The following is a 17,276-nucleotide window of genomic DNA, read 5'->3' as shown; positions in this document are numbered from 1 at the left end:
TCACGTGACCATTTTAGGCCCTGTAAACCAGGTCGCCGCCATCTTTGCGCATGTGTTCCGTAATACGGAAGCCGCGAGGAGCCTTTAGGTCTTTTCTTTTTTTTTTCCTTTCTTTCTCCCTTCCCTTCCCTTCTTCCCTTCCCTTCTTCCCTTCCCTTCTCTTCTTCCCTTCCCTTCTCTTCTTTCCTTCCCTTCCCTTCTTCCCTTCCCTTCCCTCTTTTTTTTTTTGATACAGGGTTTCGCTCTTGTCGCTCTTGTCGATCTCAGCTTACCGCAACCTCCACCTTCCGGGTTCAAGCGATTCTCCTTCCTCAGCCTCCCGAGTAGCTGGGACTACAGGCATACACCACCACGCCCGGCTAATTTTGTATTTTTAGTAGAGACGGTTTCTCTTTGTTGGTCACGCTGGTCTCGAACTTCCGACCTCAGGTGATCCGTTCGCCTCGGCGTGATCCGTTCGCCTCAGCACTCCCAAAGTGCTGGGATTACAGGCGTGAGCCACCACGCCCGGCCTTTACACCTTTTCATGTGTTCCCGACTTCGTATGAAGATTCTTTTTTGTTTTTATTATTTATTTAATTTATTTTTGAGACAGAGTTATGCTCTTGTTGCGCAGGCTGGAGTGCAGTGTTGCAATCTCGGCTCACTGCAAACTCTGCCCCCCTAGTTCAAGCCATTCTCCTGCCTCAGCCTCCCGAGTTGCTGGGATTATAGGCACCCACCACCACGCCTGGCTAATTTTTGTATTTTTAGTAGAGACGGCATTTCACCATGTTGGCCAGGCTGGTTCTGACCTCGCGTGATCCGCCCGCCTCGGCCTTCCAAAGTGCTGGGATTACAGGCCTGAGCCACTGCCCCCAGCCAAGATTCCTATTTTAATGCCGCCTGCTGGAGACCCACCGCTTTGCTGGTGCTCGCCCATTCGTTTCTGTTCTTTCCCCTCAGGAGGAGAGGCTGGTTTTGTTGTTACTTTTTTTTTTTTTTTTTTTTTTTTAGATAGCCTTGCGCTGTCACCCAGGCTGGAGCGCAGTGGCATGATGTCAGCTCACTGCAACCTCTGCCTCCCGGGTTCACACCATTCTCCTGCCTCAGCCTCCCGAGTAACTGGGACTATAGGCGCCCGCCACCACGCTCGGCTAATTTTTTGTATTTTTAGTAGACACGGGGTTTCACCGTGTTAGCCAGGCTGGTCTCGATCTCCTGAACTCGTGATCCGCCCGCCTCGGCCTCCCAAAGTGCTGGGATTACAGGCGTGAGCCACCGCGCCCGGCCTGCTGTTGTTTGATAGGGTCTGTCTGTCGCCAGGCTGGAGTGCTGTGACGCGATCTCGGCCCACTGCAACCTCCGACTCCCGGACTCAGGTCATCTTCCCACCCCAGCATCCAGACAAGCTGGGACTACAGGTGTGTACCACCGTGCCCAGCTAATTTTTTTAATGAGGATCGCTTCTTAAGCGTCACCCATGGACAGGATTTCCGTCATCAGGCAGCGTTAGATACAGTTCCAGCCTTCCTCAGCCACTTTTGTCTAATGGGATAGTGAGCCCAGTTCATGCCCTCACAAGTCTCCAAAGCCTTCACATGCTGCATAACGTTCTGTTCTTCCTTTATAGCTGCAGCTGTCACCTCCACCTCCTCTGGGAAGCCTTCCCTGAACTTCCACTGGGTCAGAGGCCTCTTCTGGGACCCAGGGCTGCCGTCTCTTTCCCTCCAGCAAGACTGTGAGACCCTCAATGTCGTCTGCACCTCAAATGCACCCTCCTAACAGTGCATACGGTCAACAGGATTATTCACTCACTCTACAATTCATGTAGTCTGTTCTCTATGGTGGACTCTGTGTTAGGCACTAAGGATTTAGTGGTGAACAAGACCAAGATGTGGACCCTGCCCTACTGGAGCCCACAATGTGATTGGGAAGATAGAAAGTTAACAACAATGGTGAGTACAATCAGGATTTTTTTTTTTTTTTTTTTTTTTTTTGCGATGGAGTTTCACTCGTTGCCCAGGCTGGAGTGCAATGGCACGATCTCAACTCACTGTAACCTCTGCCTCCCAGTTTTTCAAGCGAATCTCTTGCCTCAGCCTCCCAAGTAGCTGGGATTACAGGCATGCACCATCACGCCCGGCTAATTCTTGTATTTTTAGTAGAGACAGGGTTTCACTATGTTGGTCAGGCTGGTCTCGAACTCCTGACCTCAGGTGATCCACCTGCCTCGGCCTCCCAAAGTGCTAGGATTACAGGTGTGAGCCACCGTGCCCAGCGCAATCAGGATTTAAACAGGATGATTTGAGTCTTTAGGTGGAGGAGTTGGGTATTTTAGTTGGAGTGATGGGTGAAGGACGCCAAGGAGGTGAGATTTGAGCCAAAGCCAGAAGGCTGAGAAAATCCCCGTATGTGAAGATGCAGGGAGGCCATTCCCTGCACGTGGGTAGATAGAACAGCAAAAGCCCTGAGGCTGGAATGAGCCTACCTTGTTGGAGGAGCCAGACATCCTCCTTGACATCCTCACTTGGATCTCAAAGTTGCCCCCTCAAGTTCCCTCTCTACCTATCCCTGGTCTTTCTGCATCTCAGCAAATGGCCCCACCCTTCACTCATCCAGTAGACTGAAAAATAGGGATTGGGGCTGGGCACAGTGGCTCACACCTGTAATCCCAGCACTTTGGGAGGCCAAGGCGGGCGGATCACCTGAGGTTAGGAGTTAGAGACCAGCCTGGTCAACATGGCAAAACCCCGTCTCTACTAAAAAATACAAAAATTAGCCAGGTGTGGTGGCGCACACCTGTAATCCCAGCTACTCAGGAGGCTGAGGCAGGAGAATCACTTGAACCTGGGAGGTGGAGGTTGCAGTGAGTCGAGATGGTGCCACTGCACTCTAGTCTGGGTGACAGAGCAAAACTCCATCTCAAAAATAAATAAAAATTAAAAATGAGGAGTAGAGCTTGCTGTCTCCCCTTTTTGCACACCCCACATCCATCCTTCTCAGCATGTCTGCCAACCTCTACCTATAAAGTAGGTCTGAAATCCAGGTATTTTCTTTATCCCCATAGCCTACAAGCTGGCTTTGGTCTTTTTCAATCCATCTCCCACCTAACAGCTAAGATCAGAGAGCTTTTTTTTTTTTTTTTTGATGCAGGGTCTCACTCTATCACCAGGGCTAGAGTGCAACGGGACAATCACACTTCACCACAGTTTTGACCTCCTGGCCTCAAGTCATCCTCCCACTTCAGTCTCCCCAGTAGCTGGGACTACAGGCGCATGCCACAGCTCTTTAATCATAAATCAAACACCTCACGGTTAAAACCTCCTAATGGTAGCTTCCCCCTGGGAGTAAAATCCAAGATTTTCACAGTGGCCTTAAAGGGTGCCTCTCAACCTCCCTGCTTCCATCTCCTACCATGCTGGCCCTCTGTCCCTCTCTCCTCTCCAGCTACATGGACCTCTTTGCTGTTCCTGTAACCCACCAAGCTCTTTTTTGTCCAAGAAGTCACGTACTTCCTGCTCCCCCTGCCTAGAACACCCCATTTCTCAGTTTCTTCTCCTCCTTTGGGCCTAAGTTAAAATGTCACCTCCTCTTAGAGGCCTGCCCTGACCACTCCTCTCCCGTTTACTTTGATTTTATTCTTCTTTCATATTCTCTTTCAGATGTATACTCTTTCACTGAGTGCATTTTCTGCTGTCCATCCCTGCCTGACTAGAAGGGCAGCTCCATGAGGACAGGGTTTTGTCTTGTTTCATTGCTCATTTTGGTTTTTTGCACAGTGCTGGGCACATATTAGAATCTCAGGTGGGGCAAGGCTCAGTGGCTTATGCCTATAATTCCTTTGGAAGGCCAAGGATCGTTTGAGGTCAGGAGTTCAAGACCAGCCTGGGCAACATAGTAAGAACCATCTCTACAAAAAGTTAAAAACATAAATTAGCAGGGCACGGTGGCTCACGCCTATAATTCTAGCTAGTCAGGAGGCTGAGGTGAGAGGATCACCTGAGCCCAGGAGTTTGAAGTTACAGTGAGCTATGATTGTACCATTGCACTCCAGCCTAGACAGAGCGAGAACCTGGGCTTAAAAAAAAAAAAGGCCATGGCCGGGCGCGGTGGCTCAAGCCTGTAATCCCAGCACTTTGGGAGGCCGAGACGGGTGGATCACAAGGTCAGGAGATCGAGACCATCCTGGCTAACACAGTGAAACCCCGTCTCTACTAAAAACACAAAAAAACTAGCCGGGCGAGGTGGTGGGCGCCTGTAGTCCCAGCTACTCGGGAGGCTGAGGCGGGAGAATGGCGCAAAACCCGGGAGGCGGAGCTTGCAGTGAGCTGAGATCTGGCCACTGCACTCCAGTCCGGGCGACAGAGTGAGACTCCGCCTCAAAAAAAAAAAAAAAAAAAAAAAAAAAAAAAAAAAAAAAAGGCCAGGCACGATGGCTCACACCTGTAATCCCAGCACTTTGGGAGGCCAAAGCAGGTGGATCACTTGAGGTCAGGAGTTCGAGACCAGCCTGGCCAACATGGTGAAACCCCATGACTACTAAAATACAAAAATTAGCCAGGTGTGGCCGGACGCAGTGGCTCACGCCTGTAATCCCAGCACTTTGGGAGGCCAAGGCAAGCATATCACCTGAGGTCGGGAGTTCAAGACCAGCCTGACCAACATGGTGAAACCTTGTCTCTACTAAAACTACTAAAAATCAGCCGAGCATGGTGGCACATGCCTGTAATCCCAGCTACTCGAGAGGCTGAGGCAGGAGAATCACTTGAACCCAGAAGGCGGAGGTTGCGGTGAGCCGAAATCGCACCATTGTACTCTAGCCTGGGCAACGAGCGAAATACCATCTCAAAAAAAAAAAAAAAAAAAAAAAAAATTAGCCGGGTGTGGTGGCATACGCCTGTAATCCCAGCTACTCAGGAGGCTGAGGCAGGAGAATCACTTGAGCCCGGGAGATGGAGGTTGAAAGTGAGCTGAGATCGCACCACTGCACTCCAGCCTGGGTAACAGAGCAAGACTCTCAAAAAAAAAAAAAAGAAAAAGAGAATGAAGGTATTGGAGATTTGGGCCTGAGCAGTGGTGAGAGCAGGAGAGGCAAGGCTGCATGTCGGAGATGGCAGAGTCTGACAAAGCAGATGTGTTGGGAACAGTTAGCAGGAGATCCAGCAGGTCAAGGGGAGGCCAGGGCCTCCTCACTCCCCCAGCCAAGGCACCCAGCCCACAGGGACCCAGGTGACACATGACACCAGGGCAGCCACAGGCCCTCCTGGGACAGGGACCCCCTCAGCCGAGACAGCTGCTGCTGCTGCAGCTGGTGACATTTCACTCCATGAGAGTCCTGGCTTCAAAGTCTCTGCAGGGGTAGCAGAAGGAGAAAAGAAGTTTGGAGAGGACAGGCCGGATTGGGGAGGGAGCCAGAGCAGGGTGGCCGCCAGAGGACCAGGCAGCCAGAGGTGGCTTAGCCGAGGTGCATGGGCCTCACGGGTCCAGGAGCAGCCACCCTCATCCTGCAGTCCCCAAGGAACATAGGAGGAGGTGCGGGAACCCTCAGGCAGCCCTAGGCTCCCCCTAGGAGACTGAGGTTGGGCCTGCTGCCCACAGCCCTGCCCACTTTCCCCAGATGTCCAGCAAGGTGGCCATCAGTGGTGACATTGGGCAGGCCCGCCAGGCAGTGGAGCAGCTCCGGATGAAGGTGGGCATCGACCGAGTGAAGGTGAGGGTCGGGGCCAGTACAGGAGGTGGGAAGAGGTGGAAACACATGGGCCAGGAGACAGGTACATGCCTGTGTCTGGTCTGACTGACCCAGTTGGTCTGCAGGTGTCCAAGGTGGCCGCCGATCTGCTGCAGTTCTGCACAGAGCAGGCCAAGAGCGACCCCTTCCTTGTAGGCATCCTGGCCGCCACCAACCCCTTCAAGGAAAAGAAGCCCTGTGCCATCCTATGAACCCAGGACAATGCCACCCTGTGGCCTGGGCAAACCAGGGGACCTCAATAAACATGAAGTGAATACTTCTCAGGGTATGGCTGAGCCCGGCTGAGATGGGAGACCAGAGGGACTTTGGGCTTGCAGGGGCCAGGTGCACACCTAGCCCAGCCTCCCTCCCTGGCCTGACCCCGGGGTCACAGCCACAGCAGCACACACAGACCCTAGAGCCCTAGACAGAGAACATGCCATCCCCCTTGCCCTCCCCAGCACCCATGGGATAGCCTGAGCAGTTACCCTTTCAAATGGCCAGGATTTGAGTCATAATCTACACACCACACACATCACACATCACACACACACACACACAAGTGACATCATAGACACAGGTGACCATGATCCCCAGGAATCTCCTTCAAATAAACACACAGCAACAGCTGACACGCACCCCCCAGCCCAGACTTTCTATCTCTCCCAGTCACTCGCACGAAGGCCCACAGCCCCCCAAGCCCAAGCAGGCGCAGGCAGAGCCCCAGCAGGCAAACCACACTCACACTCCAGGCCCAAGCACCAATATGTCAGGTTTATTTCTCCTTCGCTCTCACCTGAGAGCGGGGCATCCAAATCATAACAAAACCAGGGCCCAAGAGCGGGGAGTGGCCCCCTGGGTGGGCCTGAACCCCAACTTCACCCTTCCCCCAGGCATAGGGCCCAGGCCAGGACCCTCACCCAAATGTGGCCGGGACTCCTTGTGCCCTAGGCCTGTGGGGCGGGGGTGGAGGCAGCACCAACATTGGGGATGGTCCCCCAAGAACAGAGGAGGAAGCCCAGCCTCCGGGAGGCAGTATCCACATCCACATCCACCTGCTCAGGCTGGCAGCCTCCAGACCTCTAGCGACACGTCCCCAGAGCCAGCCACCACGAGGTTGCCCTCAGCACAGACCTGGGACCGGGGAAGGACATGAGGAGTCAGGGACGATGGCGCTCTGGCCAGCTGGGCAGGGCACATGGGGCAGGACCTTACCCTATTGAGTGTACTGTCATACTTTCGGGTGCAGATGGTCCTTGGTGGGTCTGTGGGCACGTGCACCTGGTGAGGGGCAATGGGCCAAGGTCAAGAGGTATGCCCCTGGCTGATGGAGGTCGGGGAGGGGCAGGGACTGTCCTGGGGCAGGGGCTGGGCAGGAGCCTCACCCGGATGGACTTGTCAGTGGATGTGGTGTACAAGGCTCCCACTGAGTACTGGATCCCAGTGATGGGAAAGCTGTGGCCCACGTCAAAGGACTGCGGGAAGGGGATCAGGAAACACTCAGGCGAGGCTCTCCCAAGGCCCACCCTCCCCCACACCACTGGGGCTCAGGGGTAGGAAGGAGGCCCAGGGGGAGGAACAGGCAGGGGCAGGAGCTCCAGCAGACCCGGACAAGCTGTAAGCAGCCGTTGCGGTTGACGAAGACGTGCAGCAGGCCATGGTTGTCACCAGCCCAGAGCTGGGGTTCCTGGTAGGACATGCAGAGCAGGTAGGAGTCCAGCTATGAGAGGGACAAGGGACAGGACAGCTCAGGCCGGGCTGGACCTGCGACAGTCCCCATCTTTCCAGGCCCCTGGGGAGGGCCCACCTGCAGACGCTGCAGGACTCTGTTGGCTCGGCGGTCGACCACTACCAGGGTGCGGTCCTCGCTGCCTGAGATGATGTGCTGGTCATCCGCCATCAGGGCCAGCACGGGTCTGGAGTGTAGTTGCTGGCACTTCAACAGGGCTGGGCTGGCTTCATGGGTGATGGGCCGGGGAGGAGGGATATCAGAGCCCCTCGAAGGCCCCCTCTCCCAGCCCGTGGGAGCATCCCGTGTCTCCATCCTGTCTGGCAAAACCCTCGATCTGCTCATTCCCCTACCCCACAGAGTGACCCATCTCTCCTCTCCCACCTCAGCTAAACCCAGGCCTCCACAGGAGCCCCCAGGCTTCTGCCCATCCCCGTCCCCATGCCATATCCCTCCTCCAATCCCATCTATTGTTCTTAGCACAGAGCTGACCAAGGTGGTCTCAGTCTTGCATCCACCCTCAGGTTGGCATGAAACATGCCTCTGTCCCGCAGCCCTGCTCCAGCTCTGCCTGGACAAGGTACACTGGCCATTCAGTTAACACAAGAAGAATGAATAAATAGACCAGGCACAGTGGCTCACACCTGTAATCTCGGAACTTTGGGAGGCTGATACCGGCAAATCACCTGAGCTCAGGAGTTCAAGATCAGCCTGGGAAATGTGGCAAGACCCCGTCTCTATTTAAAAAAAAAGAAAAATGGCCGGGTGCAGTGGCTCACGCCTGTAATCCCTGTACTTTGGGAAGCCAAGGTGGGTGGATCACCTGAGGTCAGGAGTTCATGACCAGCCTGGCCAACATGGTGAAACCTCCTCTCTACTAAAAATTCAAAAATTAGCCAGGCATGGTGGCAGGCTCCTGTAATCCCAGCTACTCGGGAGGCTGAGGAAGGAGAGTCGCTTGAACCCAGGAGGTGGAGGTTGCGGTAAGCTGAGATCGCGCCGCAGCACTCCAGCCTGGGTGACAGTGAGACTCTGTCTCAAAAAAAAAAGAAAAGAAAAGAAAAAAAAGAAAAATGAATGGATAAATAAACAACAGAAAATACTTATATTCCAGGCAGTGTTCCTTCTAGGTGCTTATGTAAATGAATTTATTTATATATTTTTAATTACTTTTCATTTAGATATGGGGGTCTCACTATGTTGCCCAGGTTGAACTCAAATTCCTAGGCTGAAGCAATCCTCCTGCCTCAGCCTGCAGAGTAGCTGGGACTATAGGTGGGCACCACCACACCCAGCATAAAAAAACATAGTTAATCCACCCCTGTTGCTATTATCATCTTCCCCCATTAACCCCATGGGGCTGGCATGGTATTATTATCTGGATTTCACAGACAGGGAAACCGAGCTTCAAGCTTGTCTGGGGGTCACACAGGTAGGAAGTGGGACAGCCAGGATCCTAACCGGCCCCCAGGGCTGCCCAAACTTCATCTGCACCCGCTGCCCAAGTTGCCTATATTGTACCAGCACAGCACGGCCACTCCGAGTGGTGAGTATGTGGTTATGTGACTATGACCCCAGCCAGGCTATGAAGCCCCATTGTCTCCTTCCCCAACATGACATCTCCCAACCTGGGCCCCAGCACTCTTGGCCCACCTCTGGGGTCATAGATGGCCACCTTCTTGTCATAGGTGCCAGTCACCAGGACATCAGACAGGTAGGAGAGGCACAGCACGGCTGAGCTGGTCCTGGGGACACACAGACCACAGGGCTTTAGCTGTGGCCAGGCAGGGTCCTATCCCCCCAGATCCCCTGCCCAGGCCCCCTCACACTTTATCTCGCCGAACTGCTGCCCATCTGCTGCCAGGTCCCAGAGCTTCACTGTGCTGTCCCAGGAGCCAGAGCACACGCGGTGGTCCTGCGCTGCCAGTGACCACACCCAGCCCTGTGGGATGGGAGCAGCAGTCACACACCTGCCACAGCCCATGCGGGGTCCCAGACTGGGATTGTTGTGTTTTTGCAGGTAAGGCTCAGAGAGGTCAAGAGACTCACCCAAAGCCACACAGCTCTTCCTCCCCAATGCCCACTGTGATAGATGCTGCAGTAAGTACAACACCCAACTCTGGCTCCAGGTGATCATCCCCATTGCACAGACAACAAAATCAAGGGTCAGAGGAAGGAAGGAGATAACCAAGACAAGAACCCAGAGCAAGTTCCAGTTGATTACAGATTAAAGTTTGTGCCCATGGGTCAGCCTGACTTCACACCCCACCTAGAAACTTTTTTCTTTTTTTTTTTTTGAGACAGAGTTTCACTCTTGTCATCCAGGCTGGAGTGCAGTGGCTTGATCTTGGCTCACTGCAACCTCCGCCTTCCGGGTTTAACTGATTCTCCTGCCTTAGCCTCCCTAATAGCTGGGATTACATGCTTGTGCCACCACGCCCGGCTAATTTTTGTATTTTTAGTAGAGACGGGGTTTCACCATGTTGGCCAGGCTGGTCTCAAACTCCCGACCTTAGGTGATCCACCCGCCTCAGCCTCCCAGAGTGCTGGGATTACAGGTGTGAGCCACTGTGCTTGTCACAGAAACTCTTTTTTTTTTTTTTTTTTGAGATGAGGTCTTGCTCTGTCACCCAGGCACGAATGCAGTGGTGCGATCATGGCTCACTGCAGCCTCCACCTCCCAGGCTCAAGTGATCCTTGTACCACAGCTTCCCAAAGAGCTGGAACTACAGGCGCATGCCACTATGCTCTGCTAATTTTTTTTTTTTTTTTTTTTTTTTTTTGAGACACAGTCTTGCTCTGTCTCCCAGGCTGGAGTGCAGTGACGTGATCCTGGCTCACAGCAAGCTCCGCCTCCCAGGGTCACGCCGTTCTCCTGCCTCAGCCTCCCGAGTAGCTGGGACTACAGGTGCCTGCCACCAGGCCCGGCTAATTTTTTGGTACTTTTTGTAGAGTCATGTTGCCCAGGCTGGTCTCAAACTCCTGGGTTAAAGCAGTCCTCCTGCCTTGGCCTCCCAAAGTGTTAGGATTACAGGCCTGAGCAACTAACTGCACCCTGGCCCAATAACATTTCTAAGTCAAGTTCTACAGAGACTCAGCACCAGTGATGGTTTGAAGCCACGTGACAAGTGTTTAAGAGTATGGCCTCTACTTTGTGACGTGGCAAACCGTATCACCTCCCTCAGTTCATTCATCAGCAAATTGGGCAGAAAACGTCCCTTCCCTCAGGAGCTGACATGCACAGGGTGGTGGATGCTGACTTACTGCCCACCAATCCCACAGAGGAGGGCACTATCATGTATCTCATTTTACAAATGGGGAAACTGGGCCCCAGAGAGGTTGAGTTTCTCACTCAAGGTCACACAGCCAGGAAGCAGCACAGTGTGAATTTGAACCCAGCAACCTGGCCCCAAGCCTGAGCTCTCAGCCACTGGCCTGACCACCTTAGCAACTGGTGGAGATGCTCCTCCACAGTCACTTCTCACAAGATGACAGTCATGCTCAGAGACGGCTGATCTCCAAGGGCAGTCTCATAACTGCTCTGCACTGGGCCTCTCAAGGTGTACCTGACATCTATTGAGCACCTACTGTGTGTCAGAGCCTGAGCTTGGCCAGGCACCATGGCTCATGCCGGTAATCCTAGCACTTTGGGAGGCTGAGGCAGGCAGATAACTTGAGGCCAGGAGTTTGAGACCAGCCTGGCCAACATGGCGAAACCTCATGTCCACTAAAGATAAAATATATATATATATATATATATACACACACACACATACAAAAAAAAAATTAGCTGGGCATGGTGGCACATGCCTATAATTCCAGCTACTCAGGAGGCAAGGTTGCAGTAAGCTGAGATTGTGCCACTGCACTACAGCCTGAGCAACATAGTGAGATTCCATTAAAAAAAAAAGAAATTAGCTGGGCGTGGTGGCAGGCACCTGTAATTCCAGCTACTTGGGAGGCTGAGGCAGGAGAATCACTTGAACCCTGGAGGCAGAGGTTGCAGTGGGCTGAGATCATGCCATTGCACTCCAGCTTGGGTGACAGAGCGAGATTGTCTCAAAAGCTATATAAATAAAGGCCGGGTGGCTCATGCCTGTAATCCCAGCACTTTGAGAGGCTGAGGCGGGCAGATCACGAGGTCTGGAGATGGAGAACATCCTGGCCAACATGGTGAAACCCCGTCTCTACTGAAAATACAAACATTAGCTGGGCGTGATGGCAGGGCACCTGTAGTCCCAGCTACTCAGGAGGCTGAGGCAGGAGAATTGCTTGAACCTGGGAGGCGGAGGTTTCAGTGAGCCAAGATCGCACCACTACACTCCAGCCTAGCAACAAAGTGAGACTCCATCTCAAAAAAAAAAAAATTAGCCAGGTGTGGTGGCATGCACCTGTAGTCCCAGCTACTTGGGAGGCTGAGGCAGGAGAATCACTTGAACCCGGGAGGCGGAGGTTGCAGTGAGCTGAGATCATACCACTGCACTCCAGCCTGGGTGACAAAGTGAGACTCCATCTCAAAAAAAAAAAAAAAAAAAAAAAAAAAAAAGCCTGAGCTTAATGTATGTCCACATTAATGCATAATGCATCTCCTTCATCCTCATCCTAATCACCCACTGGACAGAAGTAGAAACTGAGGCATGGAGAAGACACACATCTCACCCAAAGTCACACCAAGGATAGAAAAGTCAGATTCAAATCTGTGTGATCCTGTACAAAAACCTGGGGCCTTAACCAAGATACCCTACTCAGGCCTCATACCTCCTATCCCCACCTGACCCCTCACCTCATGGGTACTATTCCGCTTAGTGCCCAAGGTCTTGACCAGAACCTGGCTGGGCTCCGTCCCCAGCTGCCGCAGGTCCCACAAGTTGACAGTGCGATCTCGGGAGCCCGACAGACAGAGTGACCCACCCTGGAAAGGGAGCAAGGTGATGTTGTCAGGGCCACCCTGGCCCACCCCTGCCTGGCCCCGCCCCAGACCCTGTCTCACCTGGAGCAGCAGCACTGAGTCAATGGCAGCCAGGTGCCCATTGGCCAAGCAGAAGTATTCGGCCCGGCGCCCATCCTCTGCCCAGCGGGACAGGTGCTCCTCCAGCGCAATGCAGGCTGCCGGCCAGTCAAAGTTCTTCTCTGTGGGTTACCACAAGTAGGGTGCCCAGTGAGCAGGGACCCTAGCACCCACGCCAGCTGGCCAAGCCCAACCCTGGCTTCCAGGGAGCCCACCCTACACCAGACTTGGACAGAACCCCATGGAGATCCCTACTCCCGCTCCAAGCCAACCCAGGCTCAGGTCTTGGGACCAACTGCCTGCCCATTTCCCAGGCAGGTCTAGGACTACTCCTCACTCCAATTTCCAGAAATTGGGAATTGGAGTCTCAGAACTACCTCTCCAGGCCCCATCCCCCAACCCAAACTCAGGGGACAGCGGTCTCAGGATGTTGAGGTCTGACCTCAGGCTCAGCATAGAAGCTGGGGCCTCCTGACTAACCCTTCCTGCCTCAGCCATCTGAACCAGACCGAGGGAGCTGTTCCTCAAAGAGTATCTGGAAACTGTCGATATGCAGAATGCAAGCCCCAGATGCAGATTCAGTGGTATGGACAGGGTCCAGGCATCTATGTTTATTAAGCTGTTTGGGAGAGTCTGACCTAGGGGGTTGAATGGCAACACCTTGAGAATCACTGATCCCGGAGTGATCCTGATTCTTCTCTAAGGTTGAGTGTTTGATTACCTTAACCTGGAAGCAGAATCAAAGCTTCCAGGTTAAGGGTATCAAACACCCAAGCTGTAATACATCTTGGCTTAAGGGCCTGAGGATCCAGCTGTATCAGGATCAACAATATCGATTCAAAGGTCACAAGCTGTTCTCCCTCAGGAACCAATCAACTCAGGGCCAAGAGCCACTGTCTCACCCCTAACTGGGTCAAGGCTCTAGGGCTCAGTAGTTTTGACATCAACAGGTGCTGTCTCAGCTTCTAAGCTGGACTCAGAACCTGAGGATCCTTGGGCTCACTTTGAGCCCCAGCATAAACTCCAGAGCCTAAGGCTTCAAGTCCCTGTGTTAATCCCCAGTCAGGGGTCAGGGGCTTAGTACCACAAAATCCCAAGCCAGAGGATATTTGGATCCTGAGTCGTCCAGGAACCACAGTCTCAGGAAGCCAAGTGCCTGACTGCCTCGTGGTCCACCCAGAGGTCCTCAGGGGCTTCCGCACCACCAGTAACTACCTCAGCTTCCAGCCTGAGCCAGGACAGCCACGAAGCCTGCTCCAGAGGCTGTGTCCAGAACACCCCATGCACCTCTTCCCCGCCCCAAGCCTGACCTGGGCGGGAGCCCCCAGTCCCCGGGTGCGCGCACCTTCCACCACTGGGTAGGGCGCGCGTACGCGGTGTAGCGCGCGTAGCCTCCAGGTGACACGGTCATACACGAGGTCGCGCAGCGCGTGGCACACGCGCGACAGGACGTGGAGCACGAGGCGGGCGTCCAGGTAGGAGCAGATCTCGAGCAGCAGCTCCGGGGGAAGGCTCAGAAGGCCTGGCTCACTTACGGCCGAAACCTTGGACGCGGCCCGAGGCTCCGAAGCGCTCGGGGACACGGCGGGCGTGGATAGCTGCGAGGGACGCGGGAACGCCAGCCCGGATTTTGGCGGACTGAGAACGCGGGCCACGTAGGCCTCGGCCTGCGCGTCTGGGTCTGTCTCTGACTCTGGGTCCGAGTCATCGTCCCAGGAGCGGGAATCATGGCACTGCCCTAGGGGAAGCTCCATGGCGACCGGGTGGGCGCTGCCGGTCTCGCGTCTTGTCTCCTAGGCAGCGCGAGGGCACTTCCGGCGCTGTCTGATGACGTTTCTGCGCCCACGGGAAGCGAGCGAGCCAAGTCAGACACTGGCTTAATACAGAACACCGGCTTAATACAGAACACCGACCGCTTACGGGGTCTTCTGCAACTGCTTTGGCCTTAGGCTGGAAAATACAGGTTCCTGTTTCTGCGCTTTTTAAACTAGCATCTCTTGTCTTGCCAATACGGAGAGCCAGCCAACTCTAGCTAAAAACGAAACTCAAGCCAGGCGGTGTGGCGCGCGCCTGTAGTTCCAGCTACTCAGGAAGGTGAGGGGGTAGGATCCCTTGAGTCCCAGGAGTTCGAGACTGCAGTGAGCCATGATTGCGCCACTGTACTCTAGCCTGCGCAACATAGTGAGACCCTGTCTCTTTAAATGAGACATAAATACTGTTCTGTAAAAAATAAACACTGATTTATCGAAGGCATCTGTTATATGTGACACTGAGCTCAGAAACCCAAAGGCCCCTTTCCAAGTTTGAGGAATAGCGATTGGAACTCTTGCCTCTTTTCCCACAGCCAGAAATATGCAGTTACACTGCAGAGGCCTCAGTGAAGTGACTTTTTTTTTTTTTTTTTTTTCAGAACTACCTCTCCAGACCCCATTCCCCAACCCAACCTTGGAGGACAGCAGTGCAGTCCTCCAGGTGGAGTGCTTGGCTCATTGCAACCTCCGCCTCCTGGGCACAAGTGATCCTCCGCCTCAGCCCCCCAAGTAAATGGGTCTACAGGAGCGCAACACCACACCCGGGTAATCTTTGTATACTTTTGTAAAGACAGGGTTTCACTACGTTGTCCAGGCTGGTCTCGAACTCCTGAGCTCAAGTCATCTGCCCCCTACTCGGTCTCCCAAAGTACCAGGATTACAGGCATGAACCACCACGCCTAGTGGAAAATTACTTTTTTTTGAGACGGAGTCTCACTCTGTCGCCCAGGCTGGAGTGCAGTGGCGCGATCTCGGCTCACCACAACCTCAGCCTTCCGAGTTCAAGCGATTCTCCTGCCCCTCAGCCTGCCGAGTAGCTGGGACTACAGGCGTGTGCCACAACACGGAACTAATCTTTACGCTTTTTTTGGTCTTCTTCCTTTTTGTGGAGAACGGGGGTCTCGCTATATTGCCCAGGCAGGTCTCGAACTCCTGGGTTCAAGCTGTCCTCCCGCCTCTGCCTCCCTCAGAGCTGGGATTACAGGCTTGAGCCACCGCACCCGGCCGAACTAATTTTTGTATTTTTATCAGGGACGGGTTTCACCGTATTAGCCAGGATGGTCTCAATCTCCTGACCTCGTGATCCGCCCGCGTCGGTCTCGCAAAGTGCTGAGATTACAGGCGTGAGCCACTGCGCCCGGCAGAAAGTTACTTTTAACAGTAACATCACTTTTTTTTTTTTTTTTTAAAGACAAAGTCTCACACTGTCGCTGTGGCTGGTGTGCAGTGGAACGATCTCAGCTGGCTGCAATCCCGCCTCCCAGGTTCAAGCGATTCTCCTGCCTCAGCCTCCCAAGTACCTGGGATTACAGGTGCCCGCTACCACACCCGACTAATTTTTGTATTTTTTAAGTAGAGACGGGGTTTCACCATGTTGGCCAGGCTGGTCTCGAACTCCTGACCTCGTGATCCGCCCGCCTCGGCCTCCGGGTGTTGGGATTATAGGCGTGAGCCACCGCGCCCAGCCTAACATCACACTTGTTAAAACAGCTGACCACTTTTTAAAACAGCATGTTGGCTGGGAGCAGTGGCTCATGACCGTAATCCCACCACTTCAAGAGGCCAAGGTGGGTGAATCACCTGAGGTCAGGAGGTCAAGACCATCCTGGCCAACATGGTGAAACCCCATCTCTACTAAATTTACAAAGAATTGGCCGGGCGTGGTGGCAGGCACCTGTAATCTCAGCTGCTCAAGAGGCTGAGGCAGGAGAAAAACAAACAAACAAAAAACCCCACGTCTTTATTTACTGAAAGGCTCTTTTGAGTCAGGAAGCTTAACCAATCCACATAGATCATCTGAGCAGTCCCTGCTGTTTCCTCTACTTGACACTCTTCTCTACGTGGCTCTGTTCAAACATCATCTCAGTGTGGCCTTTCCAGGTCACCCTACATAAGATTTTAACCATTTCCCCCATCATTCTCTGCCTTTCTGTTTTTCTCTATAGGACTTAGCACAGTTCCTTTTTCTTTTTTTTTTTTTGAGACGGAGTCTCGCCGTGTCGCCCAGGCTGAAGTGCAGTGGTGCGATCTCGGCTCACTGCAAGCTCCGCCTCCCGGGTTTACGCCATTCTCCTGCCTCAGCCTCTAGAGTAGCTGGGACTACAGGCGCCCACCACCACGCCCGGCTAATTTTTTTGTATTTTTTAGTAGAGACGGAGTTTCACCCTGTTAGCCAGGATGGTCTCAATCTCCTGACCTCGTGATCAGCCCACCTCGGCCTCCCAAAGTGCTGGGATTACAGGCGTGAGCCACCGCGTCCGACCAGTGCCACTTTTTATAGTCAGTCCTCTCACTAGAATGCAGGCCTTATTTGTTGAATATTGGATGTGTGTCAGTATTTTTTAATTTTCTCACATTGATCTTTGGGCCACACCAAGGTTGCAGTAAGATTTTATTCTGGCTGGGGGCGGTGGCCCACATCTGTAATCCCAGCACTTGGGAGGCTAAAGCAGGTGGGTAGTTTGAGCTCTGGAGTTCAAGACCAGCCTTGGCAACATAGCGAAAACCTCCTCTACAAAAAATACAAAAATTAGCCAGCATGGTGGCATGCGCCTGTGGTCCCAGCTACTTGAGTGGCTGAGGTGGGAGGATTGCTTGAGCCACTACACTCCAGCCCAGGTGACACAGCAAGACCCGGTCTCAAAAAAAAAATTTTAAAGATTGTGGGTTTTTTCCCCACAGCTGGAACTACTTCTCATTTGCCTGAGTAATTGTAACTAATATTAATAAATTTTCCTCAGGCCTGGGGCTGGGCTGAGCCTTGTACGAAAACCTTGACCCAGGGTTAGCTGATGATAA

At 53.3% G+C, this 17,276-nt stretch overlaps 2 protein-coding genes across 4 annotated transcripts; one reads left to right on the top strand and one right to left on the bottom strand.

Moving 5' to 3' along the window:
- The first annotated feature begins 65 nt into the window (after positions 1-65).
- Positions 66-6,379, top strand: GNG14 (G protein subunit gamma 14). Its single transcript, XM_030936806.1, is given in 5 exon segments — positions 66-88; positions 1,306-1,403; positions 1,613-1,937; positions 5,600-5,804; positions 5,807-6,379. Coding segments are annotated over 3 exon segments (435 nt in total). The 5' UTR covers positions 66-88; positions 1,306-1,403; positions 1,613-1,823; the 3' UTR covers positions 5,923-6,379.
- Positions 6,380-6,464: 85 nt separating this feature from the next.
- FBXW9 (F-box and WD repeat domain containing 9) lies at positions 6,465-14,258 on the bottom strand. Of its 3 annotated transcripts, none has more exons than XM_030936803.1 (10): positions 13,793-14,258; positions 12,430-12,569; positions 12,223-12,351; positions 9,269-9,381; positions 9,093-9,184; positions 7,518-7,759; positions 7,317-7,430; positions 7,096-7,185; positions 6,926-6,991; positions 6,465-6,844 (listed from the first exon to the last, which is right to left on the bottom strand). In XM_030936803.1, exons 1-10 carry the CDS (start codon positions 14,199-14,201, stop codon positions 6,770-6,772), a joined length of 1,470 nt encoding a protein of 489 aa, XP_030792663.1. In that variant the 5' UTR covers positions 14,202-14,258; the 3' UTR covers positions 6,465-6,769. The 3 variants fall into 3 exon arrangements, with proteins under 3 accessions (XP_030792663.1, XP_010359954.1, XP_030792664.1); XM_010361652.2 differs by having other exon boundaries at positions 7,518-7,666; XM_030936804.1 differs by lacking the exon at positions 7,096-7,185.
- Positions 14,259-17,276: the final 3,018 nt, after the last annotated feature.

This window comes from Rhinopithecus roxellana, chromosome 8, assembly GCF_007565055.1.
Source record: "Rhinopithecus roxellana isolate Shanxi Qingling chromosome 8, ASM756505v1, whole genome shotgun sequence".
NCBI classification, from domain to species: domain Eukaryota; kingdom Metazoa; phylum Chordata; class Mammalia; order Primates; family Cercopithecidae; genus Rhinopithecus; species Rhinopithecus roxellana.
This window is presented reverse-complemented; position numbering and strand designations above follow the sequence as displayed.